The sequence below is a fragment of the Podarcis raffonei genome, chromosome 1 (genome assembly GCF_027172205.1).
Source record: "Podarcis raffonei isolate rPodRaf1 chromosome 1, rPodRaf1.pri, whole genome shotgun sequence".
Classification (NCBI taxonomy): Eukaryota; Metazoa; Chordata; class Lepidosauria; order Squamata; family Lacertidae; genus Podarcis; species Podarcis raffonei.
In genome coordinates, this window is record NC_070602.1 from 83,690,600 (window position 1) to 83,706,292 (window position 15,693).

Genomic DNA, 15,693 nt, shown 5'->3' on the forward strand with positions numbered 1-15,693 from the left:
TAGGGAGGCCTGCTGCTAGACCTTACTGGACCCACTCACCCCACAACTGAAATAATAATACTGCAGCATCTTAAAGAATGCCTCACATCTCTGCAGGTCTCTTTCTCTACCTCCTCTTCTTCGCCTTTTGCTGCTTTCTTTTGAAAACAGAAAGATTGGGGAAGATAATAGACCATGTCATCAGCAGCCATTGCATCAGCACCCCTGTCCCCTTTCAGACCTATTTGCATGCCCAGCAAAGGAAAAGGGGAAGGAAGGGGCCGTGATCAGGTGCACATGAGCAGAAGGCAGAAGCAAAGGTTTAGGGAAGAAGAGGAAGCTACAGCCTTTCTCTGTGGCAACAATCCTTATGTGTCACAGGCCAAGTGAAGAAGTGAGCATGCCAGATTAGCGGGTGCCTTTGTTTTCTGGCATGGACTCCCATGCTTGAATATGATAGCAAGATACTCTATAGGCAAAACTTTCCTTTGGTATAAAGCAACACTGGAGAGAATTTAGCCTGTTGGATTTTTGCTTGTTAAAGCTACAATAACTCTTCTAGGAACCCCAGTGATGACGTTAAATTAGATTTGCCTGAAGGACAGGAAATGAATTTAGCAGAATACGTCCCGATTACTTGGGCTCCTGCATTACATGTTTACAAGGAATGAGAGATTTGGCTTTTTTGGGGGGGTGAAGGGGGTAGGAATTGAGAGATGAAGGAGAAAACAAAGCTTTATTGCTGAGTCTCACTTTGAGAAAAATGGTTGAGCCTTGCAGCATACATCTCTCTATTAAAGAGAAAGCAAATGTTGTGCCTTTCTGATATTGCTAGACTCCAGATCCCATCATCCCTGGCCATTGGCCATACTGGCTGGTGCAGATGGGAGCTGAAAGCTGCCGGCCAGTTAGATGTCCTGCTTTAATATGTGCTCATCTCCACAGTAAACTGTTTGATATAGGATGGGGTTGGAATTATCCTGCCCTGGGAGCTGTCCACACTGCTTTGCCTACTGCAGAAGAAAGTAGGGATGTTGGACTGTGAGCAGGGACCCTGGAACAGGGGAAGAGAATGGGTTAGAACCCAGCCTTTGAGTCCCCAGGTGTTGTTGGAATACAACTCCCATCATCCCTCGCTAGCAGGACCAGAGGTCAGGGATGATGGAAGTTGTAGTCCCACAATGTATAGGGACCCTAGGTTGAGAAAGGCTGCGTTACACTGTTCCTGAAGACTAGTGGGGCTGAGTTGCTGCAGTAGTCCAGGTACTGTGATAAGAGAGAGAGAGAGACGCACAGCTCTAGGGTGCAGCAACTGACTCCACGGCAACATCTTACTCTCCTCCCATTCTTCCTCCACCCCATGCCTCCTGCGTTGTTATTGCTTTAATTTTATGACCGTTCTAACCATATCTATATCATGTATCTATATATCTATATTCGCAAGGCACATCTAGGCTGCAGAAATGGATGGGAAAGAAGAGTAGGTGCCTTTTTAAAATCGGTTGTTGTAAGTACCTGTATTAAAAGTAGAAGTAGTAGTAGTAATCTGCTCCCCGATTTATCAAGAGTATTTTGGGCGAACTATTTCAATGTTTTAATGCAGCCGTTTAAGTAGAGCAAGCACAGAAACCGCTTTGCACACACGCACACTGTGTATAATATGACATACGTATAGGATCCACCCCCCTAGCTTGCCTTTCTGATACTCCTACCTCTTTAAGAGCTCGCCCCCTCCCTTTCTCCACCCCGCCCACCCCAGTGGAGCCGGAAAAGCGCAGCGAACCCTCCACTTTCTAAGAAGCAGTGACGCCTCTGGAGCTGCCATGGAACCAGGTATACTGTAATTGACCCTTGCGTGGGAGGGGAAGCTGGATCAGGATCCGGGATGGGTGGGGGAAACAACCCGGGAATTTGCGCCGCTTCCCCTTCGTGTGCTTTTAGAAGCGCCCTCTCTTTCCTAGAACCCCGTTTTATCCTAGCACAACTTTCTGACGTTCCTTATCTTAGCATCCTTTCTCCCAAAGTGGAGCGAGCGTAACCGCCACCTGTCCCGGCGCGAAATCGGTGTCAGTGCTGATGAAGGAAAGATTTCGTTATTTATTACTTCCGTTTGTATATTCGTGTATTTCTCTTTGCCCGGTAAACCGTAAAACGGTGCAAGCAGAAAACCTGACGTGGTCTAGACGTGTGGGGGGGGTCTCTTTTTTAAAAAGGGGTGCTGCTGGTGTAACTGCTCCGGGACCCCCGAGTCTGCGGCGGAGTTTGCAGCCCCGGGGGAAGGGAGAGGGAGGCGCGGAGTGCTCAGCTTTCGTTTCCTCCTCGCCGCGTGTTCCCTGCAGGTGGCAATGTGTACGAAGAGGCGCCGGGCCACGGGCCGCCCCCCGACGGCCAGGGGATCGACGTTATAAACGGCCCTATCCTGAATGGCCCAGAGGTTCAGGTAAGAAGCCCCTCCCACTCCCCAGCCAAGTATTCATAAGGGATGGAAATTGTATTTTAGTGCGTTTAAGAATGCGATCAGTTCTGCACAGTGGTTAGAGAGTGTCAGGCTAGGACCAGGTTTCACATCCTCACTGGGCCATGAGCTCGCTCACTCAGCCTAGCCTACCTCCCAGGGTTGTTGTGAAGATAAGATGAGGATAGCAGGGGCTTGCTTTCTTTGATGTGGAAGAGGGAAAGCCCCTCCACATCAACATGCTAAAAAAATTATTTCGGGCATGTATGCTGGCTCTTCAACATGCGTGCAAGAACACGTGCATACCACTTATTCTCAGCAGCCTAATAATAATAGTGGTACCTCGGTTAGGGTGACGCTGTGGGTTATACCACAGAGCCTAGGACTTGCCAATCAGAAGGTCAGCGGTTCGAATCCCCGCGATGGTGTGAGCTCCCGTTGCTCGGTCCTGCTCCCAGCAGTTCAAAAGCACATCAAAGTGCAAGTAGATAAATAGGTACTGCTCCGGCGGGAAAGTAAACAGTGTTTCCATGTGCTGCTCTGGTTCGCCAGAAGCGGCTTAGTCCTGCTGGCCACATGACCTGGAAGCTGTACACCGGCTCCCTCGGCCAGTAAAGCGAGATGAGCGCCGCAACCCCAGAGTCGGCCACGACTGGACCTAATGGTCAGGGTCCCTTTACCTTTACCTTCTTGTCCAGGGAGCTCAAGGTGGTGAACATGGTTGCCTGCCTCCTCATTTAATCCCCATAACAACCCTGCAAGATTGGTGAGGCTCAGAGGCAGAGACTAACTCAAGGTCACCCAGTGAGCTTCATGGCCAAGTCGGGCTTTGAAACCTGGTCTCCCAGCCCTTTGTCTGGCACTCTATCCACTACCTCACAGTGGCCCTTACTTCTTTCTCTCTCTCTCTCTCTGAGATATGTGGCATGCTGGCTCTCTGCCATGGGGGGGGCGAGTTTACCAGGGTGTTTCTCTTAACCCCCATGTGATGCTTCTGTCTTTAGCTGGATGACTTTGTGGGGGCTCACGCCGAGTACGACGAAGAGAAGGAGGAGAGCAAGTACTTCCGCCGCAAGCGCTTTGGTGTGATCAAGAACCTCTTGGCGGCCAGCCTGGGGGGAATGCTGACCTACGGGGTCTTTCTAGGTATGCTACACTTTCATTGTCTTCATCTCCTGCTGCTACCCATAGCCTAGTCTCCATCAGATGTTCATCTACCTGCAAGTCCAGCCGTACCTCTAGGTCAGGTGTGGCTAACTTTTTTCTGGTCATATTGATCCATTGCCAAGATTCTGGGGCAAAGTGTAAAAGTGGGTGTTGTGAAAACTGCAGTTCGCAGGGCTGCCTTCCGAAAAGACTTTCCCACTAGCTATTTGATATTTATTTTTGAAATAATTTGATCCCTGAAATCCCTACCTGATCACCTGATCACTGACGTGGAATGGACTGCTTTGGGAGGTTGTAGACTCTGTTTCATTGGAGGTTTTTAAGCAGAGGTTGGATGGTTATCTGTCATGGATGATTTAGCTGGGATTCCTGTATTGCAGGGGGTTGGTCTAGATGACCGTTGGTAACCCTTCCAACTCTACAATTTTATTATTCTATGATCTTCAAGGGGAGTAACTGTTAGTAATCCCCTATGGTTCAGATACATGGCTTGTATCCATTAGGAACTGTGCATCCAACATTGTGGACCTAATTTTGCAGAGTTGAGATCAGGCAGGATCCCGCCCTTTTGAACTTCCTATGCCGACTGAAGACTTTTTCAAAAATATATTGCATCAGGCATTTTAGCTGAATTCTGGTTTTATCATTTTAACAAGATTTATGTTTGCATTATATTGCGCTTCTTGTACATCACTTAGAAGTCATTGAAATTAAGTGGTATATAAATGGTTGAAATAATGATGTCTCAAGGCAACTTGCAGCTTCCAAATTTAGTGGTATAGTGAGGCATGGAAGGACCAGGCAGCTGGATGGGAAACTCCAGGATCTGTTGGCTAAAGTGGATGATTAGCAGGACTCCACCAGCATAAGGAGGTATAGCCTGCTGAGATGTAGAGCAGATACAGGTTGACAACCATTTGGAATGGACAGATGTTTCTGCATCTCTCAATACTAGAAGCTGGAGCCATCCAATGAAGTTGAATATTGGAAGACAAAAGGAAGTACTTCCTCGTACTGTGTATAATTAAACTCTGGAATTTGCTACTGCAAGATGTAGTGATGGCCACCATGTTGGATGGCTTTCAAAGGAGATTAAACACATGAATGGAAGATAAATGTATCTGCGGCCAGGACTAGAGGCAGCATGTTTCTGAATAGCGTTTCTGGGAGGGTGAGTAGAGAAGTGTAGTTGTGCTCATGTTCTGCTCATGGCCTTCCCAGAGGCCGCTACAGGAAAGGGGATGCTGGACTAGATGAGCCTTTGGTCTGATCTGGATGAGCTCTTTTTGTGTTCTTGCCTGTCTGTTTCTTGTGGTTCAGTTCCCTATCATTGTTTTCAGCAGCTGATCCAGTCCTGTGACAGCTCAGTGCTTTTCCTGTGGTTCTGACCACAGCTATTTTATTCCAGCCTAGGACATGGGTTCCTTACATAGTGCCACAATTGTTACGATTGCAATATTTCTGGTCTCTAAGCCAGGATTGCAACATCTGCTTGGGTGAAACCTTTATTTCCTCTTTCAATTGAAGCTGAAGTTGCAACCCAACAGAAAAGTGTTGGTTTGCTGTAATAAAATTAAATCCGAAGTGGTGACCTGTTGCAAACTTAAATCTCTAGTCATTCGTTGCATGTAGCACACCCGTTACTTCATAAAATGGAGGAAAGTGCTACTTTGTAGTTCATAAAGAACCTTTGGGATTAAAGGTGTTGATTTGCTTGGTTTTTAGGGGCTCAATCTACCAAACAACACTGTTTTGAAACCTCTCTTCATTTCCATGGTCCTTGTACATGGTAATTAATGGAGGCAACACTGTTTAGGGAACTGCATGTGTATCTTTATGTGGGAGCACTAAAAATATGCTGCCTTCCTCACAAGGGCATTCTGGTGGCAAAGTCCCAGAGGGAGCACTATCTATTTTCATTTTCATTTTGCACATTTGATTCAGATCAAAAGGTTTTGGACCTTACCTTGTTGTGAAGGAGCAGGATATGCAAGTTGCATCCTACTATTCCTCTGCAGCAGAATAACAGAATGGCATCATCCTGCCAATCTAGAAGGAGCAGATCCAGTGGCAGGGAGGAGAAGCAGCTTATGATGCTTGACATCCTGATGAAACCTGGGCCTCTGCCTCAGCTTCCAAGAGTATATTAAAACGGGTGTCTTTTTAACAATTTCACCCACTTGGTCCTGTTGGATAGTGTGGGTCTCAGTGTGGTGTTGAACTCACTGAGGAAGCAAGCAGAGGGATCCTGGACAAGTCAGCTCTGTTTCTGAACATGACTGTATCTTGCAGCCCTGGTGCAATCTCTGAATATTCCCTGCCACTTGGAGAAAAGAGCCTTCATCTGCCACTGTTAGCTTTTTTCCCCTTGGGTGGGCGGGGAGCTAGTTTAGCAGTGTGGTATCTGTACTGAACAAGGTTGTGCCAACTCTTATGTGCCCCTGTCATCTCCCCTAGGCTTGCTGCAGATGCAGCTCATCCTGCACTATGACGAGACGTACCGAGAGGTGAAATACAGCAACCTGGAACTACAAAACATTGACAGCAAGATGCTGATGGGCATCAATGTCACACCTATTGTTGCTCTGTTCTACACTCCAATGCTCATCAGGTATTCCTCTGCTCTGACTTCTTGATCACCCCCTCTGAATACTTTTCATGCTACTCATACTTTTTTTGTTGCGTGGTGGAGCTGTGCCTGGAATACAAATTTTGGGTGCGCCCATGCTAGGGGTTTTCTCGTAGACTTCTCACACTTTACCCTGCCAAAAGTGAGCGAAAACATGACAAGAGATGGGGGGAATGCACCTTCTGAAGCATGGAAGATTATGTAGTTTATAGTGGGAGAACAATCAGTGGGCAGTGCTAAAAACCCTCAGTGTGGACGCACCATTCTTTTGGAAGGGGGGAAAAAACCTGAATCCTGTGTCCTGAGGTAGCTAGAACACAAGTAATCTCACAACTGTTAAAACATTTCGCCCTGCCCAGAACACAGACCTATTTTTTTCTGTCTTTCCAGATTCTTTGGCACCAAATGGATGCTGTTCTTAGCCGTGGGTGTCTACACACTCTTTGTCTCCACCAACTACTGGGAACGCTACTATACCTTGGTACCATCAGCCGTGGCCATCGGGGCTGCCATTATACCTCTCTGGGCCTCCATGGGCAATTATGTCACCCGGTGAGCCTGTTGCAGAAGGGAAAGACACTAGATTGAAAGACCTCCCTGAGTGTCTTTGCATGGCCCTTACCATACATAAGTACCATACTGGTCACTTAGCGACTCTCCTTAACAAAATTGTGAATTCCTGACCGGTGTTGGCATTGAGATGTTCCATTGTCAGTGTGGTAAATGGGTTTTGGGTGTTCTGGTTGCACCAACCTGCAGAAGCATTTCTTGGGAGCTTCTATGGGAGGAGGAATGTTACAGCAGGTATAAGGAGCATGTGGCCCTCCAAATGTCCTTAGACTCTTGCTCCCATCATCCACAGCCAGCATAGGGGTGGTGGGAGCATCTCACAGCATAAATAAACATACAGTCGTACCTCAGAAGTTGAACGCCTTGCGAGACGAATGTTTTGGCTCCCCAGTGCTGCAAACCCAGAAGTGATTGTTCCAGTTTGCGAACGTTCTTTGGAACCCGAATGTCCATTGTGGTTTCTGCAGCTTCCGATTTGCTGCATCCAGTTGGAAGCCGTGCCTTGGTTCCCAAACGTTTTGAAAGTCGAACGGATTTCCGGAACGGATTCCATTTGACTTCTGAAGTACGACTGTACTGACCTTCATTTTTGACCTATGCTTTTATTGTATGGTTTTCATTCGGTCGTGCTTTGATGCATTTTTGTGATGTAGCAGTGTATACATTTTTTAAAAAATAAATGAATAAAACACATAAATCTGGAGTGCCACAGGCTCTCTACCCTGGCCCAGAGTGTGCCCTGGAGAGAGCAGGTGGGCAGCTGGTTGCACTCACCTGGTCATCTGATATGTTCGACTTGCCTCAACAGGATGGCACAGAAGTACTATGAATATGCGAACTACAAGTTGGAACATGTCCAGGAGCAGCAAAGGGCACCACGTGGGGCCTACAACTCCTACATTGTTGGCTTCCAGACTGTCTTTTATGCCATCTTCTATGTGAGAGCTCTATTAAAAGGGTTTTTTTCATGCCCCTTTGGGGTGGAGTGGGATGTGTGTGTATTCCCCATTGTCTCTCCTTGTCTGTTGGGAAATGGCAGCCATCGGTGATATAGTTCAGTGAGGGGACACCCTCTCATTCTCTGCACTTGTTGGGTTTCTCTCTCTCTCCTGCCCACAGTTGGTTTATCTTGCATTCTCTCTCGCCCTGTTTTCCAGCTGAGCTTTGTCTGTGCCCAGTTTCCCATGTTTTTCTTCATAAAGGGGCACCTCTCTGATTTGAACCACACTCTCTTCAGCGTACAGCACTGCGGTGAGTATCCTGGCTGAGGGGCTGTAGCTCAGTGGGTAGAGCATCTGTCTTGCATGCAGAAGAGGTGTTTTGCTGGCTGACTTGCTGTAAGGTAGCCATTTACCTCCACCCCCACCCTCCATTCCTTGAGCAAATGGAGCTTAATGTAAGTTGCCTCTCTGAGATCTTGGGGGTGGAGCAGATTGAAGGAGGACTTTGTTGTAAAGTTACCTGACTATGTATTGGGAGGAGGTTGGGTTACCAAACAAAATCACCTGTGCAGTTAATGAAAAAAATGAATGGGGAAAATAGGGGGATGGAGGGATTTGGAGAAATTTGTTTGGGAGTGTCTTGGAGCAAGTGAGTCAGTGAGTCTAGGCCTTCCCAACTGCTGGCTCCAGCCTCATCCATTGGCATGCAACTTCCTACTGTCCATACATGGCCACCTCTGGGCAATAAGTGTTCCCACCCCTGCCCTTTATACCCATGATCCTAATCTTTTGGGACCCTTTCCTAACTAGGCCTGTGGTCTCTGAAAGTGCTGGTTTTTTTCCTTGCAGGGACCAAGAGCCATGGGATTCTCACAGGGTTCAACACCACAGTTCTGCAGAAGCTGCCACGCAGCAATGAGCTCATCACGGTGGAGAGTGTGCTCATGGGAGTGGCCTTCCTCTCCATGCTCCTGGTATGAAGCTAGGGACAAAAAAGCACAAGGGCAAAGGCATGGATTAACTCACCATGCTTATGGTCATCATGAAATCAGTAGTAAAAGCAATACATTCGGCAACCCAGATTCCTCTGCCCCTAAAATGTGTAACACAGTTGGCAGGTAAATCACATACAAAGCAAATGTGTTCATTGTGCACGTGATAGTGCAATCCTCTTGAACCCCCTACGTGCATAAGAAGAGCCTGCTGGATCAGGCCAGTGGCCTATCTAGTCCAGCATCCTGTTCTCACATAGGCTAACCAGATGCTTATGGGAAGCCTGCAAGCAGGACATGGACATAACAGCACGGTCCCCTCCTGCTGTTTCTAGCACCTGGTATTCAGAAGGATATTGTCTCTTGACAGTAAAGGTTGTGTGGCTGCATTCTAGGCAAGTTGAGGAATACGTCCCAGCTGGAAACATAACTATGGATCAGTGCATTGACCTGTATATCTTGCAGCAGCCACACACTAGGATTGCCTCTGTCTTTACCTAGCTGGGTATGGGTGCTCCACCTGTATGGGCTGGAGCATAGGGTAAGAGTTGTTGCTGCTGTTGCCACATGAATTGTGGACCCAGGTAAGAGCTTTCAAGTGGTACTACTCAAAGATATAGCCATATCAAAACTGTCCCTTAACATAGGTGGAAATGAGGTTAAATGAGATGAATGAACAAAATCTCTGGTCTATGTAAATGTGATCCATTTCTTTATTTTACTGTGCAAGGGGCAGAATTAATATGGATACTGGGTTGCCATTGAAAACAGCAGCCCCATTACGAGTTCTCTTTGCCCCATCTGTAATACTTAGACACACTTCTGATGTCATCTTGTTTCATATTTCTCTGCCTCACATCATTGGCTGCCGCCGATGTGTATGTTTGGCAGGGGAGATGATGGGACAATGCAGGAAATTATGCTTAAACATTCCCAGCAGAGATGGGGAATCTGTGGCCCTATAAATTATAAGAATTTGTGGACTGCAGCTTCCATCATCCCTGACCATTGGCCATGCTGGCTGGGGCTGAGTTCTGCTATTGTGTGGAAGGTCACAGGTGCCCCCATTCCTCCTTTTAACAAGGAGAGTACAGGGAGAGCCCTGGTCATTTTTGCCCAGCTTCTGATATCTCAGTGCCGCACCTTTCTGTTTCCACAGGTGTTGCTTCTGTGTGGCTCAGCCTATCGCCCCACAGAGGAGATAGATTTGCGCAGCATTGGCTGGGGCAACATCTTCCAGCTGCCTTTCAAGCACATGCGGGACTACCGCCTGCGCCACCTCATTGTCTTCTTCATCTACAGTGGATTTGAGGTGGTCTTCTTCTGCACTGGCTTCACCCTGGTAATGCGAAGTCCTCTCAGGTTTGGAGACAGGAAGGGCTGGGCACCCAAGTACCTCTGTGCTAACCAAAAGGTCCTTCCTCTCTACTTCCCAGAACTATGGTGTCTGCTCCATCGGCCTGGAGCGCATGGCGTACATCCTCACCGCTTATGGACTCTCCTCTGCTGTCTGCTCCACCCTGGGTCTCTCTATGCTGTGTCTGCCTCGCCAAGTTCCCCTGCTTGCCGGAGCATCAGTCCATGCCATCCTCTTGATCGGCCTCTTCTGTTGGGCACCTCAGGCCCGTAGCTTAGGCGAAGAAGCCCTGCTCTATCTGGTAGCTGCACTCTGGGGTCTTGGCAGTGCCCTCAACAAGACAGGCCTCAGCTGTGAGTAAAACAATACCCCTTTTGTGTCGGAGCCTTATACCAAGTCAGATCATCAGTCTGTCTACCTCACTATTGTCTATGGCAGTGTTTCCCAAACTTGGGTCACCAGCTGTTTTTTTAAAAAACTGCAATTCCCACCATCCCTGACCACTGGTCCTGCTAGCTAGGGATGATGGGAGTTGTAGTCCAAAAGTAGCTGGAGAACCAAGTTTGGGAAACCCTGGCCTACAGTGACTGGCAGCAATTTACCAAGGCTTTCAGCCACAGTTCTCTCCCATCCTACCTGGAGATGCTTGGGATTGAACCTGGGAACTTCTGCATGCGAAGCAGAGGCTGCAAACAGTGCCTGCACTTGGTGTAGTAGCTGTTGTACCTTCCATAGACTAGGACAGGAGTAGCCAATGCTGTGCCCTGCTTTTGGACTCTCAACTCCCATCATCCCCAGCTAGCATGGTCAATTGCTAGGGATGATAGGAGTTGGGAGTCCAACAACATCTGGAAGACATCACCTTGGCTTCCTCTGGACTAGGAGGTACAGCAAGCTGAGCTGGACAATACCACGGTAACAACAACTCTCTGAAATGGTGTGATAGATGCTGGTTACCTGGAAGAGGCTCAATTCTAACTGCTTGAATGGCAGGTAGTGTCTTCCGTGAACTTCAGTCTCCCTTGACGGCGTCATTGATCACTAGTAAAGCAAAATAATGGGCTTGTTCACACATGGCACTCAACACAGATGCAAGTGGTTTCTCCATCTGTACAAGTGTCTATGTGAAACATTGTATGCTTGTTGATCTATTGTGTACACAGCTGAACAATACATGTCCACAACTGTGTGAGTGTACAGCTCCTTTGTTTACATGCATTATAGACTGGTCATGCGTGAGCACCCCTAGTAACTGCCCCCAAGATATTTTTCCATGGTTTGTTACACATTTTGGAGGGGAGCATTTTATAAGATGCATTATTTTCCTAACCTTTCATACTAGTCTATACTGAGAACAGCGGAAATAATGCATTGGTGTCTTGTAGCACCTTAGAAGGCTTCACACATTTATTATGGCATAAGATTTCTTGGATTACAGTCTACTTCTTCAGAATCATGAAGGGTTATCAGGTCCGTGTGTGTGCGCGCATGCACGCACGCGTGCATACATACATACATACACACACACAAACATATGGGTGAAGGATGATTGTGATGATTGTGAAGAATAAGATAGGCAATGAAAGCTAATAGTCTCTGAATCTATTTGCTGTATCCCTGTCCCCCGCCCTTTCCCTACAGCACTCCTGGGGATACTTTATGAAGACAAGGAGCGTCAGGACTTCGTCTTCACCATATATCACTGGTGGCAAGCCATAGCCATCTTCGTTGTTTATCTCTGGTCTGGACTGCCCATGAAGGTGAGTGGGAAGTCTGGCATTGCATGAATTCTTTGACCTCTCTGGCTCTTGGTGGCGTATGAAGATGACTTTGAAAGGAGGAGAGTTCCTCTGGCCTGGCGATAATAAGAGAATAAATCTAAAGCCAGTAGTATTGTGAAGGAACTTGAAGGAATGAGCAGAAAGGGTTAATGGAATGGCACCTAGGAGCCTAGGCGACAGTTCTCCTTTGCCTAGGTCATATTTGCAAGAACTGACCTTTGTGTTAACTGATGGAGTCTCTCTTCCTTCTAGGCCAAGTTATCCATCGTGCTCGCTACTCTGGTAGCTGCAGTAATATCTTACCTGTGGATGGAGCGTAAAGTAGCCCAGATGATCCCTCATCGCCTCCCCAAAATTCCCAAGCCCCGTCACAAGGTGCGGGGCTACCGCTACATGGACGATGACAACTCTGACGAGACTGGCTCTGAGAAGGAAGAGGATAAGGAGAGCGACTCCTCTGAGGAAGAGGCAGAAGGGGAGGAACCCAGTGGCCTCCGTGATCGACCTCGCCGAAGGAACAGATGTTCCTATGAGCAGGCCTTGGGGGGGGAAGGGGGAGAGAATGTGGGCTAGTGCCTGCCCTTTTCTCACCTGTCTGGGTTGGGACATGACTCTCAGGTGCCTTTGGCATCAGCCTCTCTCCATCGCTTGAATCCTCTTTCTGCCATGTTTCAACTTTGTCGGGACCACAGGCTGTGTTTGTGCCATTTCCTTACCTCGCTCCTGACACTTCAGCTACAGTTGGAAGAGAATGAAGCTTCAAAGGCACACTTCCTGACAAAAGTTCTTCACGCCTCCCCTGCCTAATATGTGGCAGGATTCGTGATCTCCAACTTCAGACTGTGGGTGGTACAATATATCCAGGCATCTCCCCATGGAAAAGTTTAGGTGGATTGTGAGAAATAAGTACAAGGTACGAAATGTCAACGCTTTAGCTGCGTAAGCCCCTGAAGGTTGGGAGAAGGTGAATTACGTCAAACTTTTCTTAGTCTTTAGAAACAAATGGCAGTAAAGTCTTGGTACATTTTCAAAAGTTCTTTTACTGTGTAGGTTGGCTCCTGAAGGTGTTTCTGTGACCTATCACAGTTGGCCCTATTGCTGGTGGGTATTCTCTCTCTCTCTCTGATAATATGCAAGTTTATCCACTAAAGACCTTGCAACAAAATTGATCCTGCTCATTTGACACCCAGTGCTCACATGATAAACCAATAAAGAACCTTGTCTTCAACTGTTGATAACTTGTACTCAGCATAAAAGTTGACTGGCAGCAGCTGTGTGTCAGCTGTCTTACTTAGCAGGAACTTCCAACTGCACAGTTCCTGAGCACTATGCAGTGATTGCTCTTTGGTTGTAAGCCAGGGCCCAATTCTGCCCATGAGGTCAATTTTCCCCAAACTACATTCACCTGCCCCACACCTGATGTCACCTGCAGGGCAGGTAAAGATGCAACGTGATTGGCTGTATGACTTGGGTTCTCCATGAGGAACTTATACAGTCACACGCTTCAGAGGGCAGCTTTTCCAGCTCCGTGTGTAGTGCTTGGGAAGTGCTGAGTGCAGGACACGGGAAACACTTTGCACATCACTGACTGGCTGCCAGGTGCCCGAGAAGTGATGTGCAAGGAGGCTTTGACAGGTGTCAGTCATCTGGAGATTTCAGGCTGCCTTCTGGGTTTGACAACCCTAGTAAGGAGAGAATCTTGGTTAGCTTCCTCAAGCTTAGACTCTGAATCCTGAACTGGGGGGCAAAGGGGAGCTTGGCAGGGCATTGTGGGCACCATGGCATCTGCAGGGACCATGTTGGCAAAGCTGGATGAAGGCAACACTGAGCTAGGTAGTCCAGTGGCCTGACGGGATGCAAGACAGTGTCCTGTCTTCTTGGTGCAAGGACCCAAGTTTAATCCTCAGCATAACACTGGCAGCTGAAAAGAAATCAGGCAATACTGTAAATATTTGGGGCAGGGAAGAAGTAGGGGCACTGTGGAAAGAACATCCTCCCCAAGGCAATCTCTTGAGTGTGCAGAGGTGAGGTTCAAACGCAAACCTTCATTGCTCATCGTGCCTCAGACAGTAAGCCACTGTGAGCATCAGGAATATTCTTTATTGTAAAGGATCCCCCCCCCACTTTCCCTGATCCTTAAGATTGGACCCTATTTTATATGCTCCAGTTCCCTCAAAACCTGTTTTTATTATTTTTAATATGCCTTTATACTACTGTTTTACTGGTTTTGTATTTTTGTTTTAGTAGTTTATAGTGTTTCTACATTGTATAATTCAACACTGTATATATTTTTTTAATGGTGGAACTGTTTCTAAATGATTTTAAATAAAATACATTAATAAAGGTTCACTTGAAGCAAACGCCTTAAGAGATGCAGCCTTAAGAGATTTCAATGAAAGGAGAACTTTTCCAAACCTAGGGATCCTTATAAAATTATTTGGATTGAGGAATTCTCATTGAAAGGCACATCTATGTTTTACATCTGTGTAGGTGTGACAGGCATGGGAATCTCGAGAGACCAAAAAGTTGGCAACTCAAGTAGACAGGAGCCAACCCTGATTTCTCTTCTGTGCCTCCAGCTGGTCCTACCCCAGCTTTCCTTCAGCCGCATTCTCTTGTCCCTCCGCTCCCCTATTGACTGCCCCTTGTCCTTTTGTGACATCAGAGGCAGTCTGTAGATAACAGCATCAGCACAGCCTCCCTGAGCCTGAAAATTCTGGGGACACCTCAGCAGTACCGGTAATTTTTTTCAACTATTAAAAATATTTACAGCCCACTCTTCATATTTGCTGATATGGGTGAGGCAGGTCTCATAATAAACTCAGGTATTTGATCTTCCATTATCTGTCTTTGAATAAAAAGATAGAATAGACACTACAGGTTGAGGTATATAGAAAAATATTTACCTGCTAACTTCCACAGGTTTCATGTGTTCGTGAATATCCACCAGTTTCTTTTCAATGCGTACACTCACATGACCATATTTGAAACCTTCCATACACACACACACACACACACACACACACACACACACACAGAGGCATAAGCTAACCAACATCCATGAATAATTCCAGCAGACACATTCATTCATATTTCACTCTGTATTCATTCACGTTCATGCCCTGCCTTTAATCCACAAACATCCACCAGCTTCAGCTGACCAGCTTCTGAAGGTGAATTTCAACCAACTTACATTCCCAAATATCAGCCTGCTTCAGCCTTCCGACACCCATGGGTTTCCGAATGTGAACTCCACCAGCTTACATCCACCAATATCTGCCTTATCACTCCATAGCATCCCACAGCCAGATGATCACATTTGTCCATCTGCCAATTCACATCCTCCATGTGGAAAAAGACCAGGCAATGCTGAATGTCACAGCTGTCGCTTTCTGCGTTCTGTTGGGAAAGAGTAAAAGGCCCACATTTATATTCACTAGGTTGCCATGTTCTTTTGTGATGTCACATATAGTCTGTAGCCAATGGCAACAGCTGAGGATGCTGCATCATAATCTCAGACCTCACAATTATAAAGGCAGCTCAGCAGCAACTTATCTATGTGCTTGTTTATTATTTAAAATATTTATAGACCAGCCTTCACTTGTACTGATACCATGTGGGAACAAACCTTAAAATTGTTGTAGGGGATCTTTTTCAGCACAGAGGCCACATCTCCCTGAAGGGTGTTGCATGGCAGTGGTAGTTAAGGGTCAGAGTGGAGTGGAGCAATGTGACTCATATTTTTGTGCAAAAGCCAACCCTAAATTTTCTACGACAGTTGGGAAGTCTGGTTATGAAGACTAACCGTATGAAACACTTTTG

The 15,693-nt window shown here is 46.9% G+C and overlaps 1 protein-coding gene across 1 annotated transcript; it reads left to right on the forward strand.

Moving 5' to 3' along the window:
• The first annotated feature begins 1,732 nt into the window (after positions 1-1,732).
• Positions 1,733-14,231, forward strand: UNC93B1 (unc-93 homolog B1, TLR signaling regulator). Its single transcript, XM_053400185.1, has 12 exons — positions 1,733-1,812; positions 2,319-2,419; positions 3,439-3,580; positions 6,059-6,212; positions 6,621-6,782; positions 7,609-7,738; positions 7,958-8,051; positions 8,591-8,715; positions 9,893-10,075; positions 10,170-10,443; positions 11,732-11,850; positions 12,124-14,231. Exons 1-12 carry the CDS (start codon positions 1,803-1,805, stop codon positions 12,442-12,444), a joined length of 1,815 nt encoding a protein of 604 aa, XP_053256160.1. The 5' UTR covers positions 1,733-1,802; the 3' UTR covers positions 12,445-14,231.
• The last annotated feature ends 1,462 nt before the right edge of the window (positions 14,232-15,693 follow it).

Coding starts and splice junctions, on each gene's coding strand:
- UNC93B1 (XM_053400185.1), top strand. Junction 3,581..6,058: donor GACCTACGGGGTCTTTCTAG/GTATGCTACACT, acceptor CATCTCCCCTAG/GCTTGCTGCAGATGCAGCTC. Junction 10,444..11,731: donor CAACAAGACAGGCCTCAGCT/GTGAGTAAAACA, acceptor CTTTCCCTACAG/CACTCCTGGGGATACTTTAT.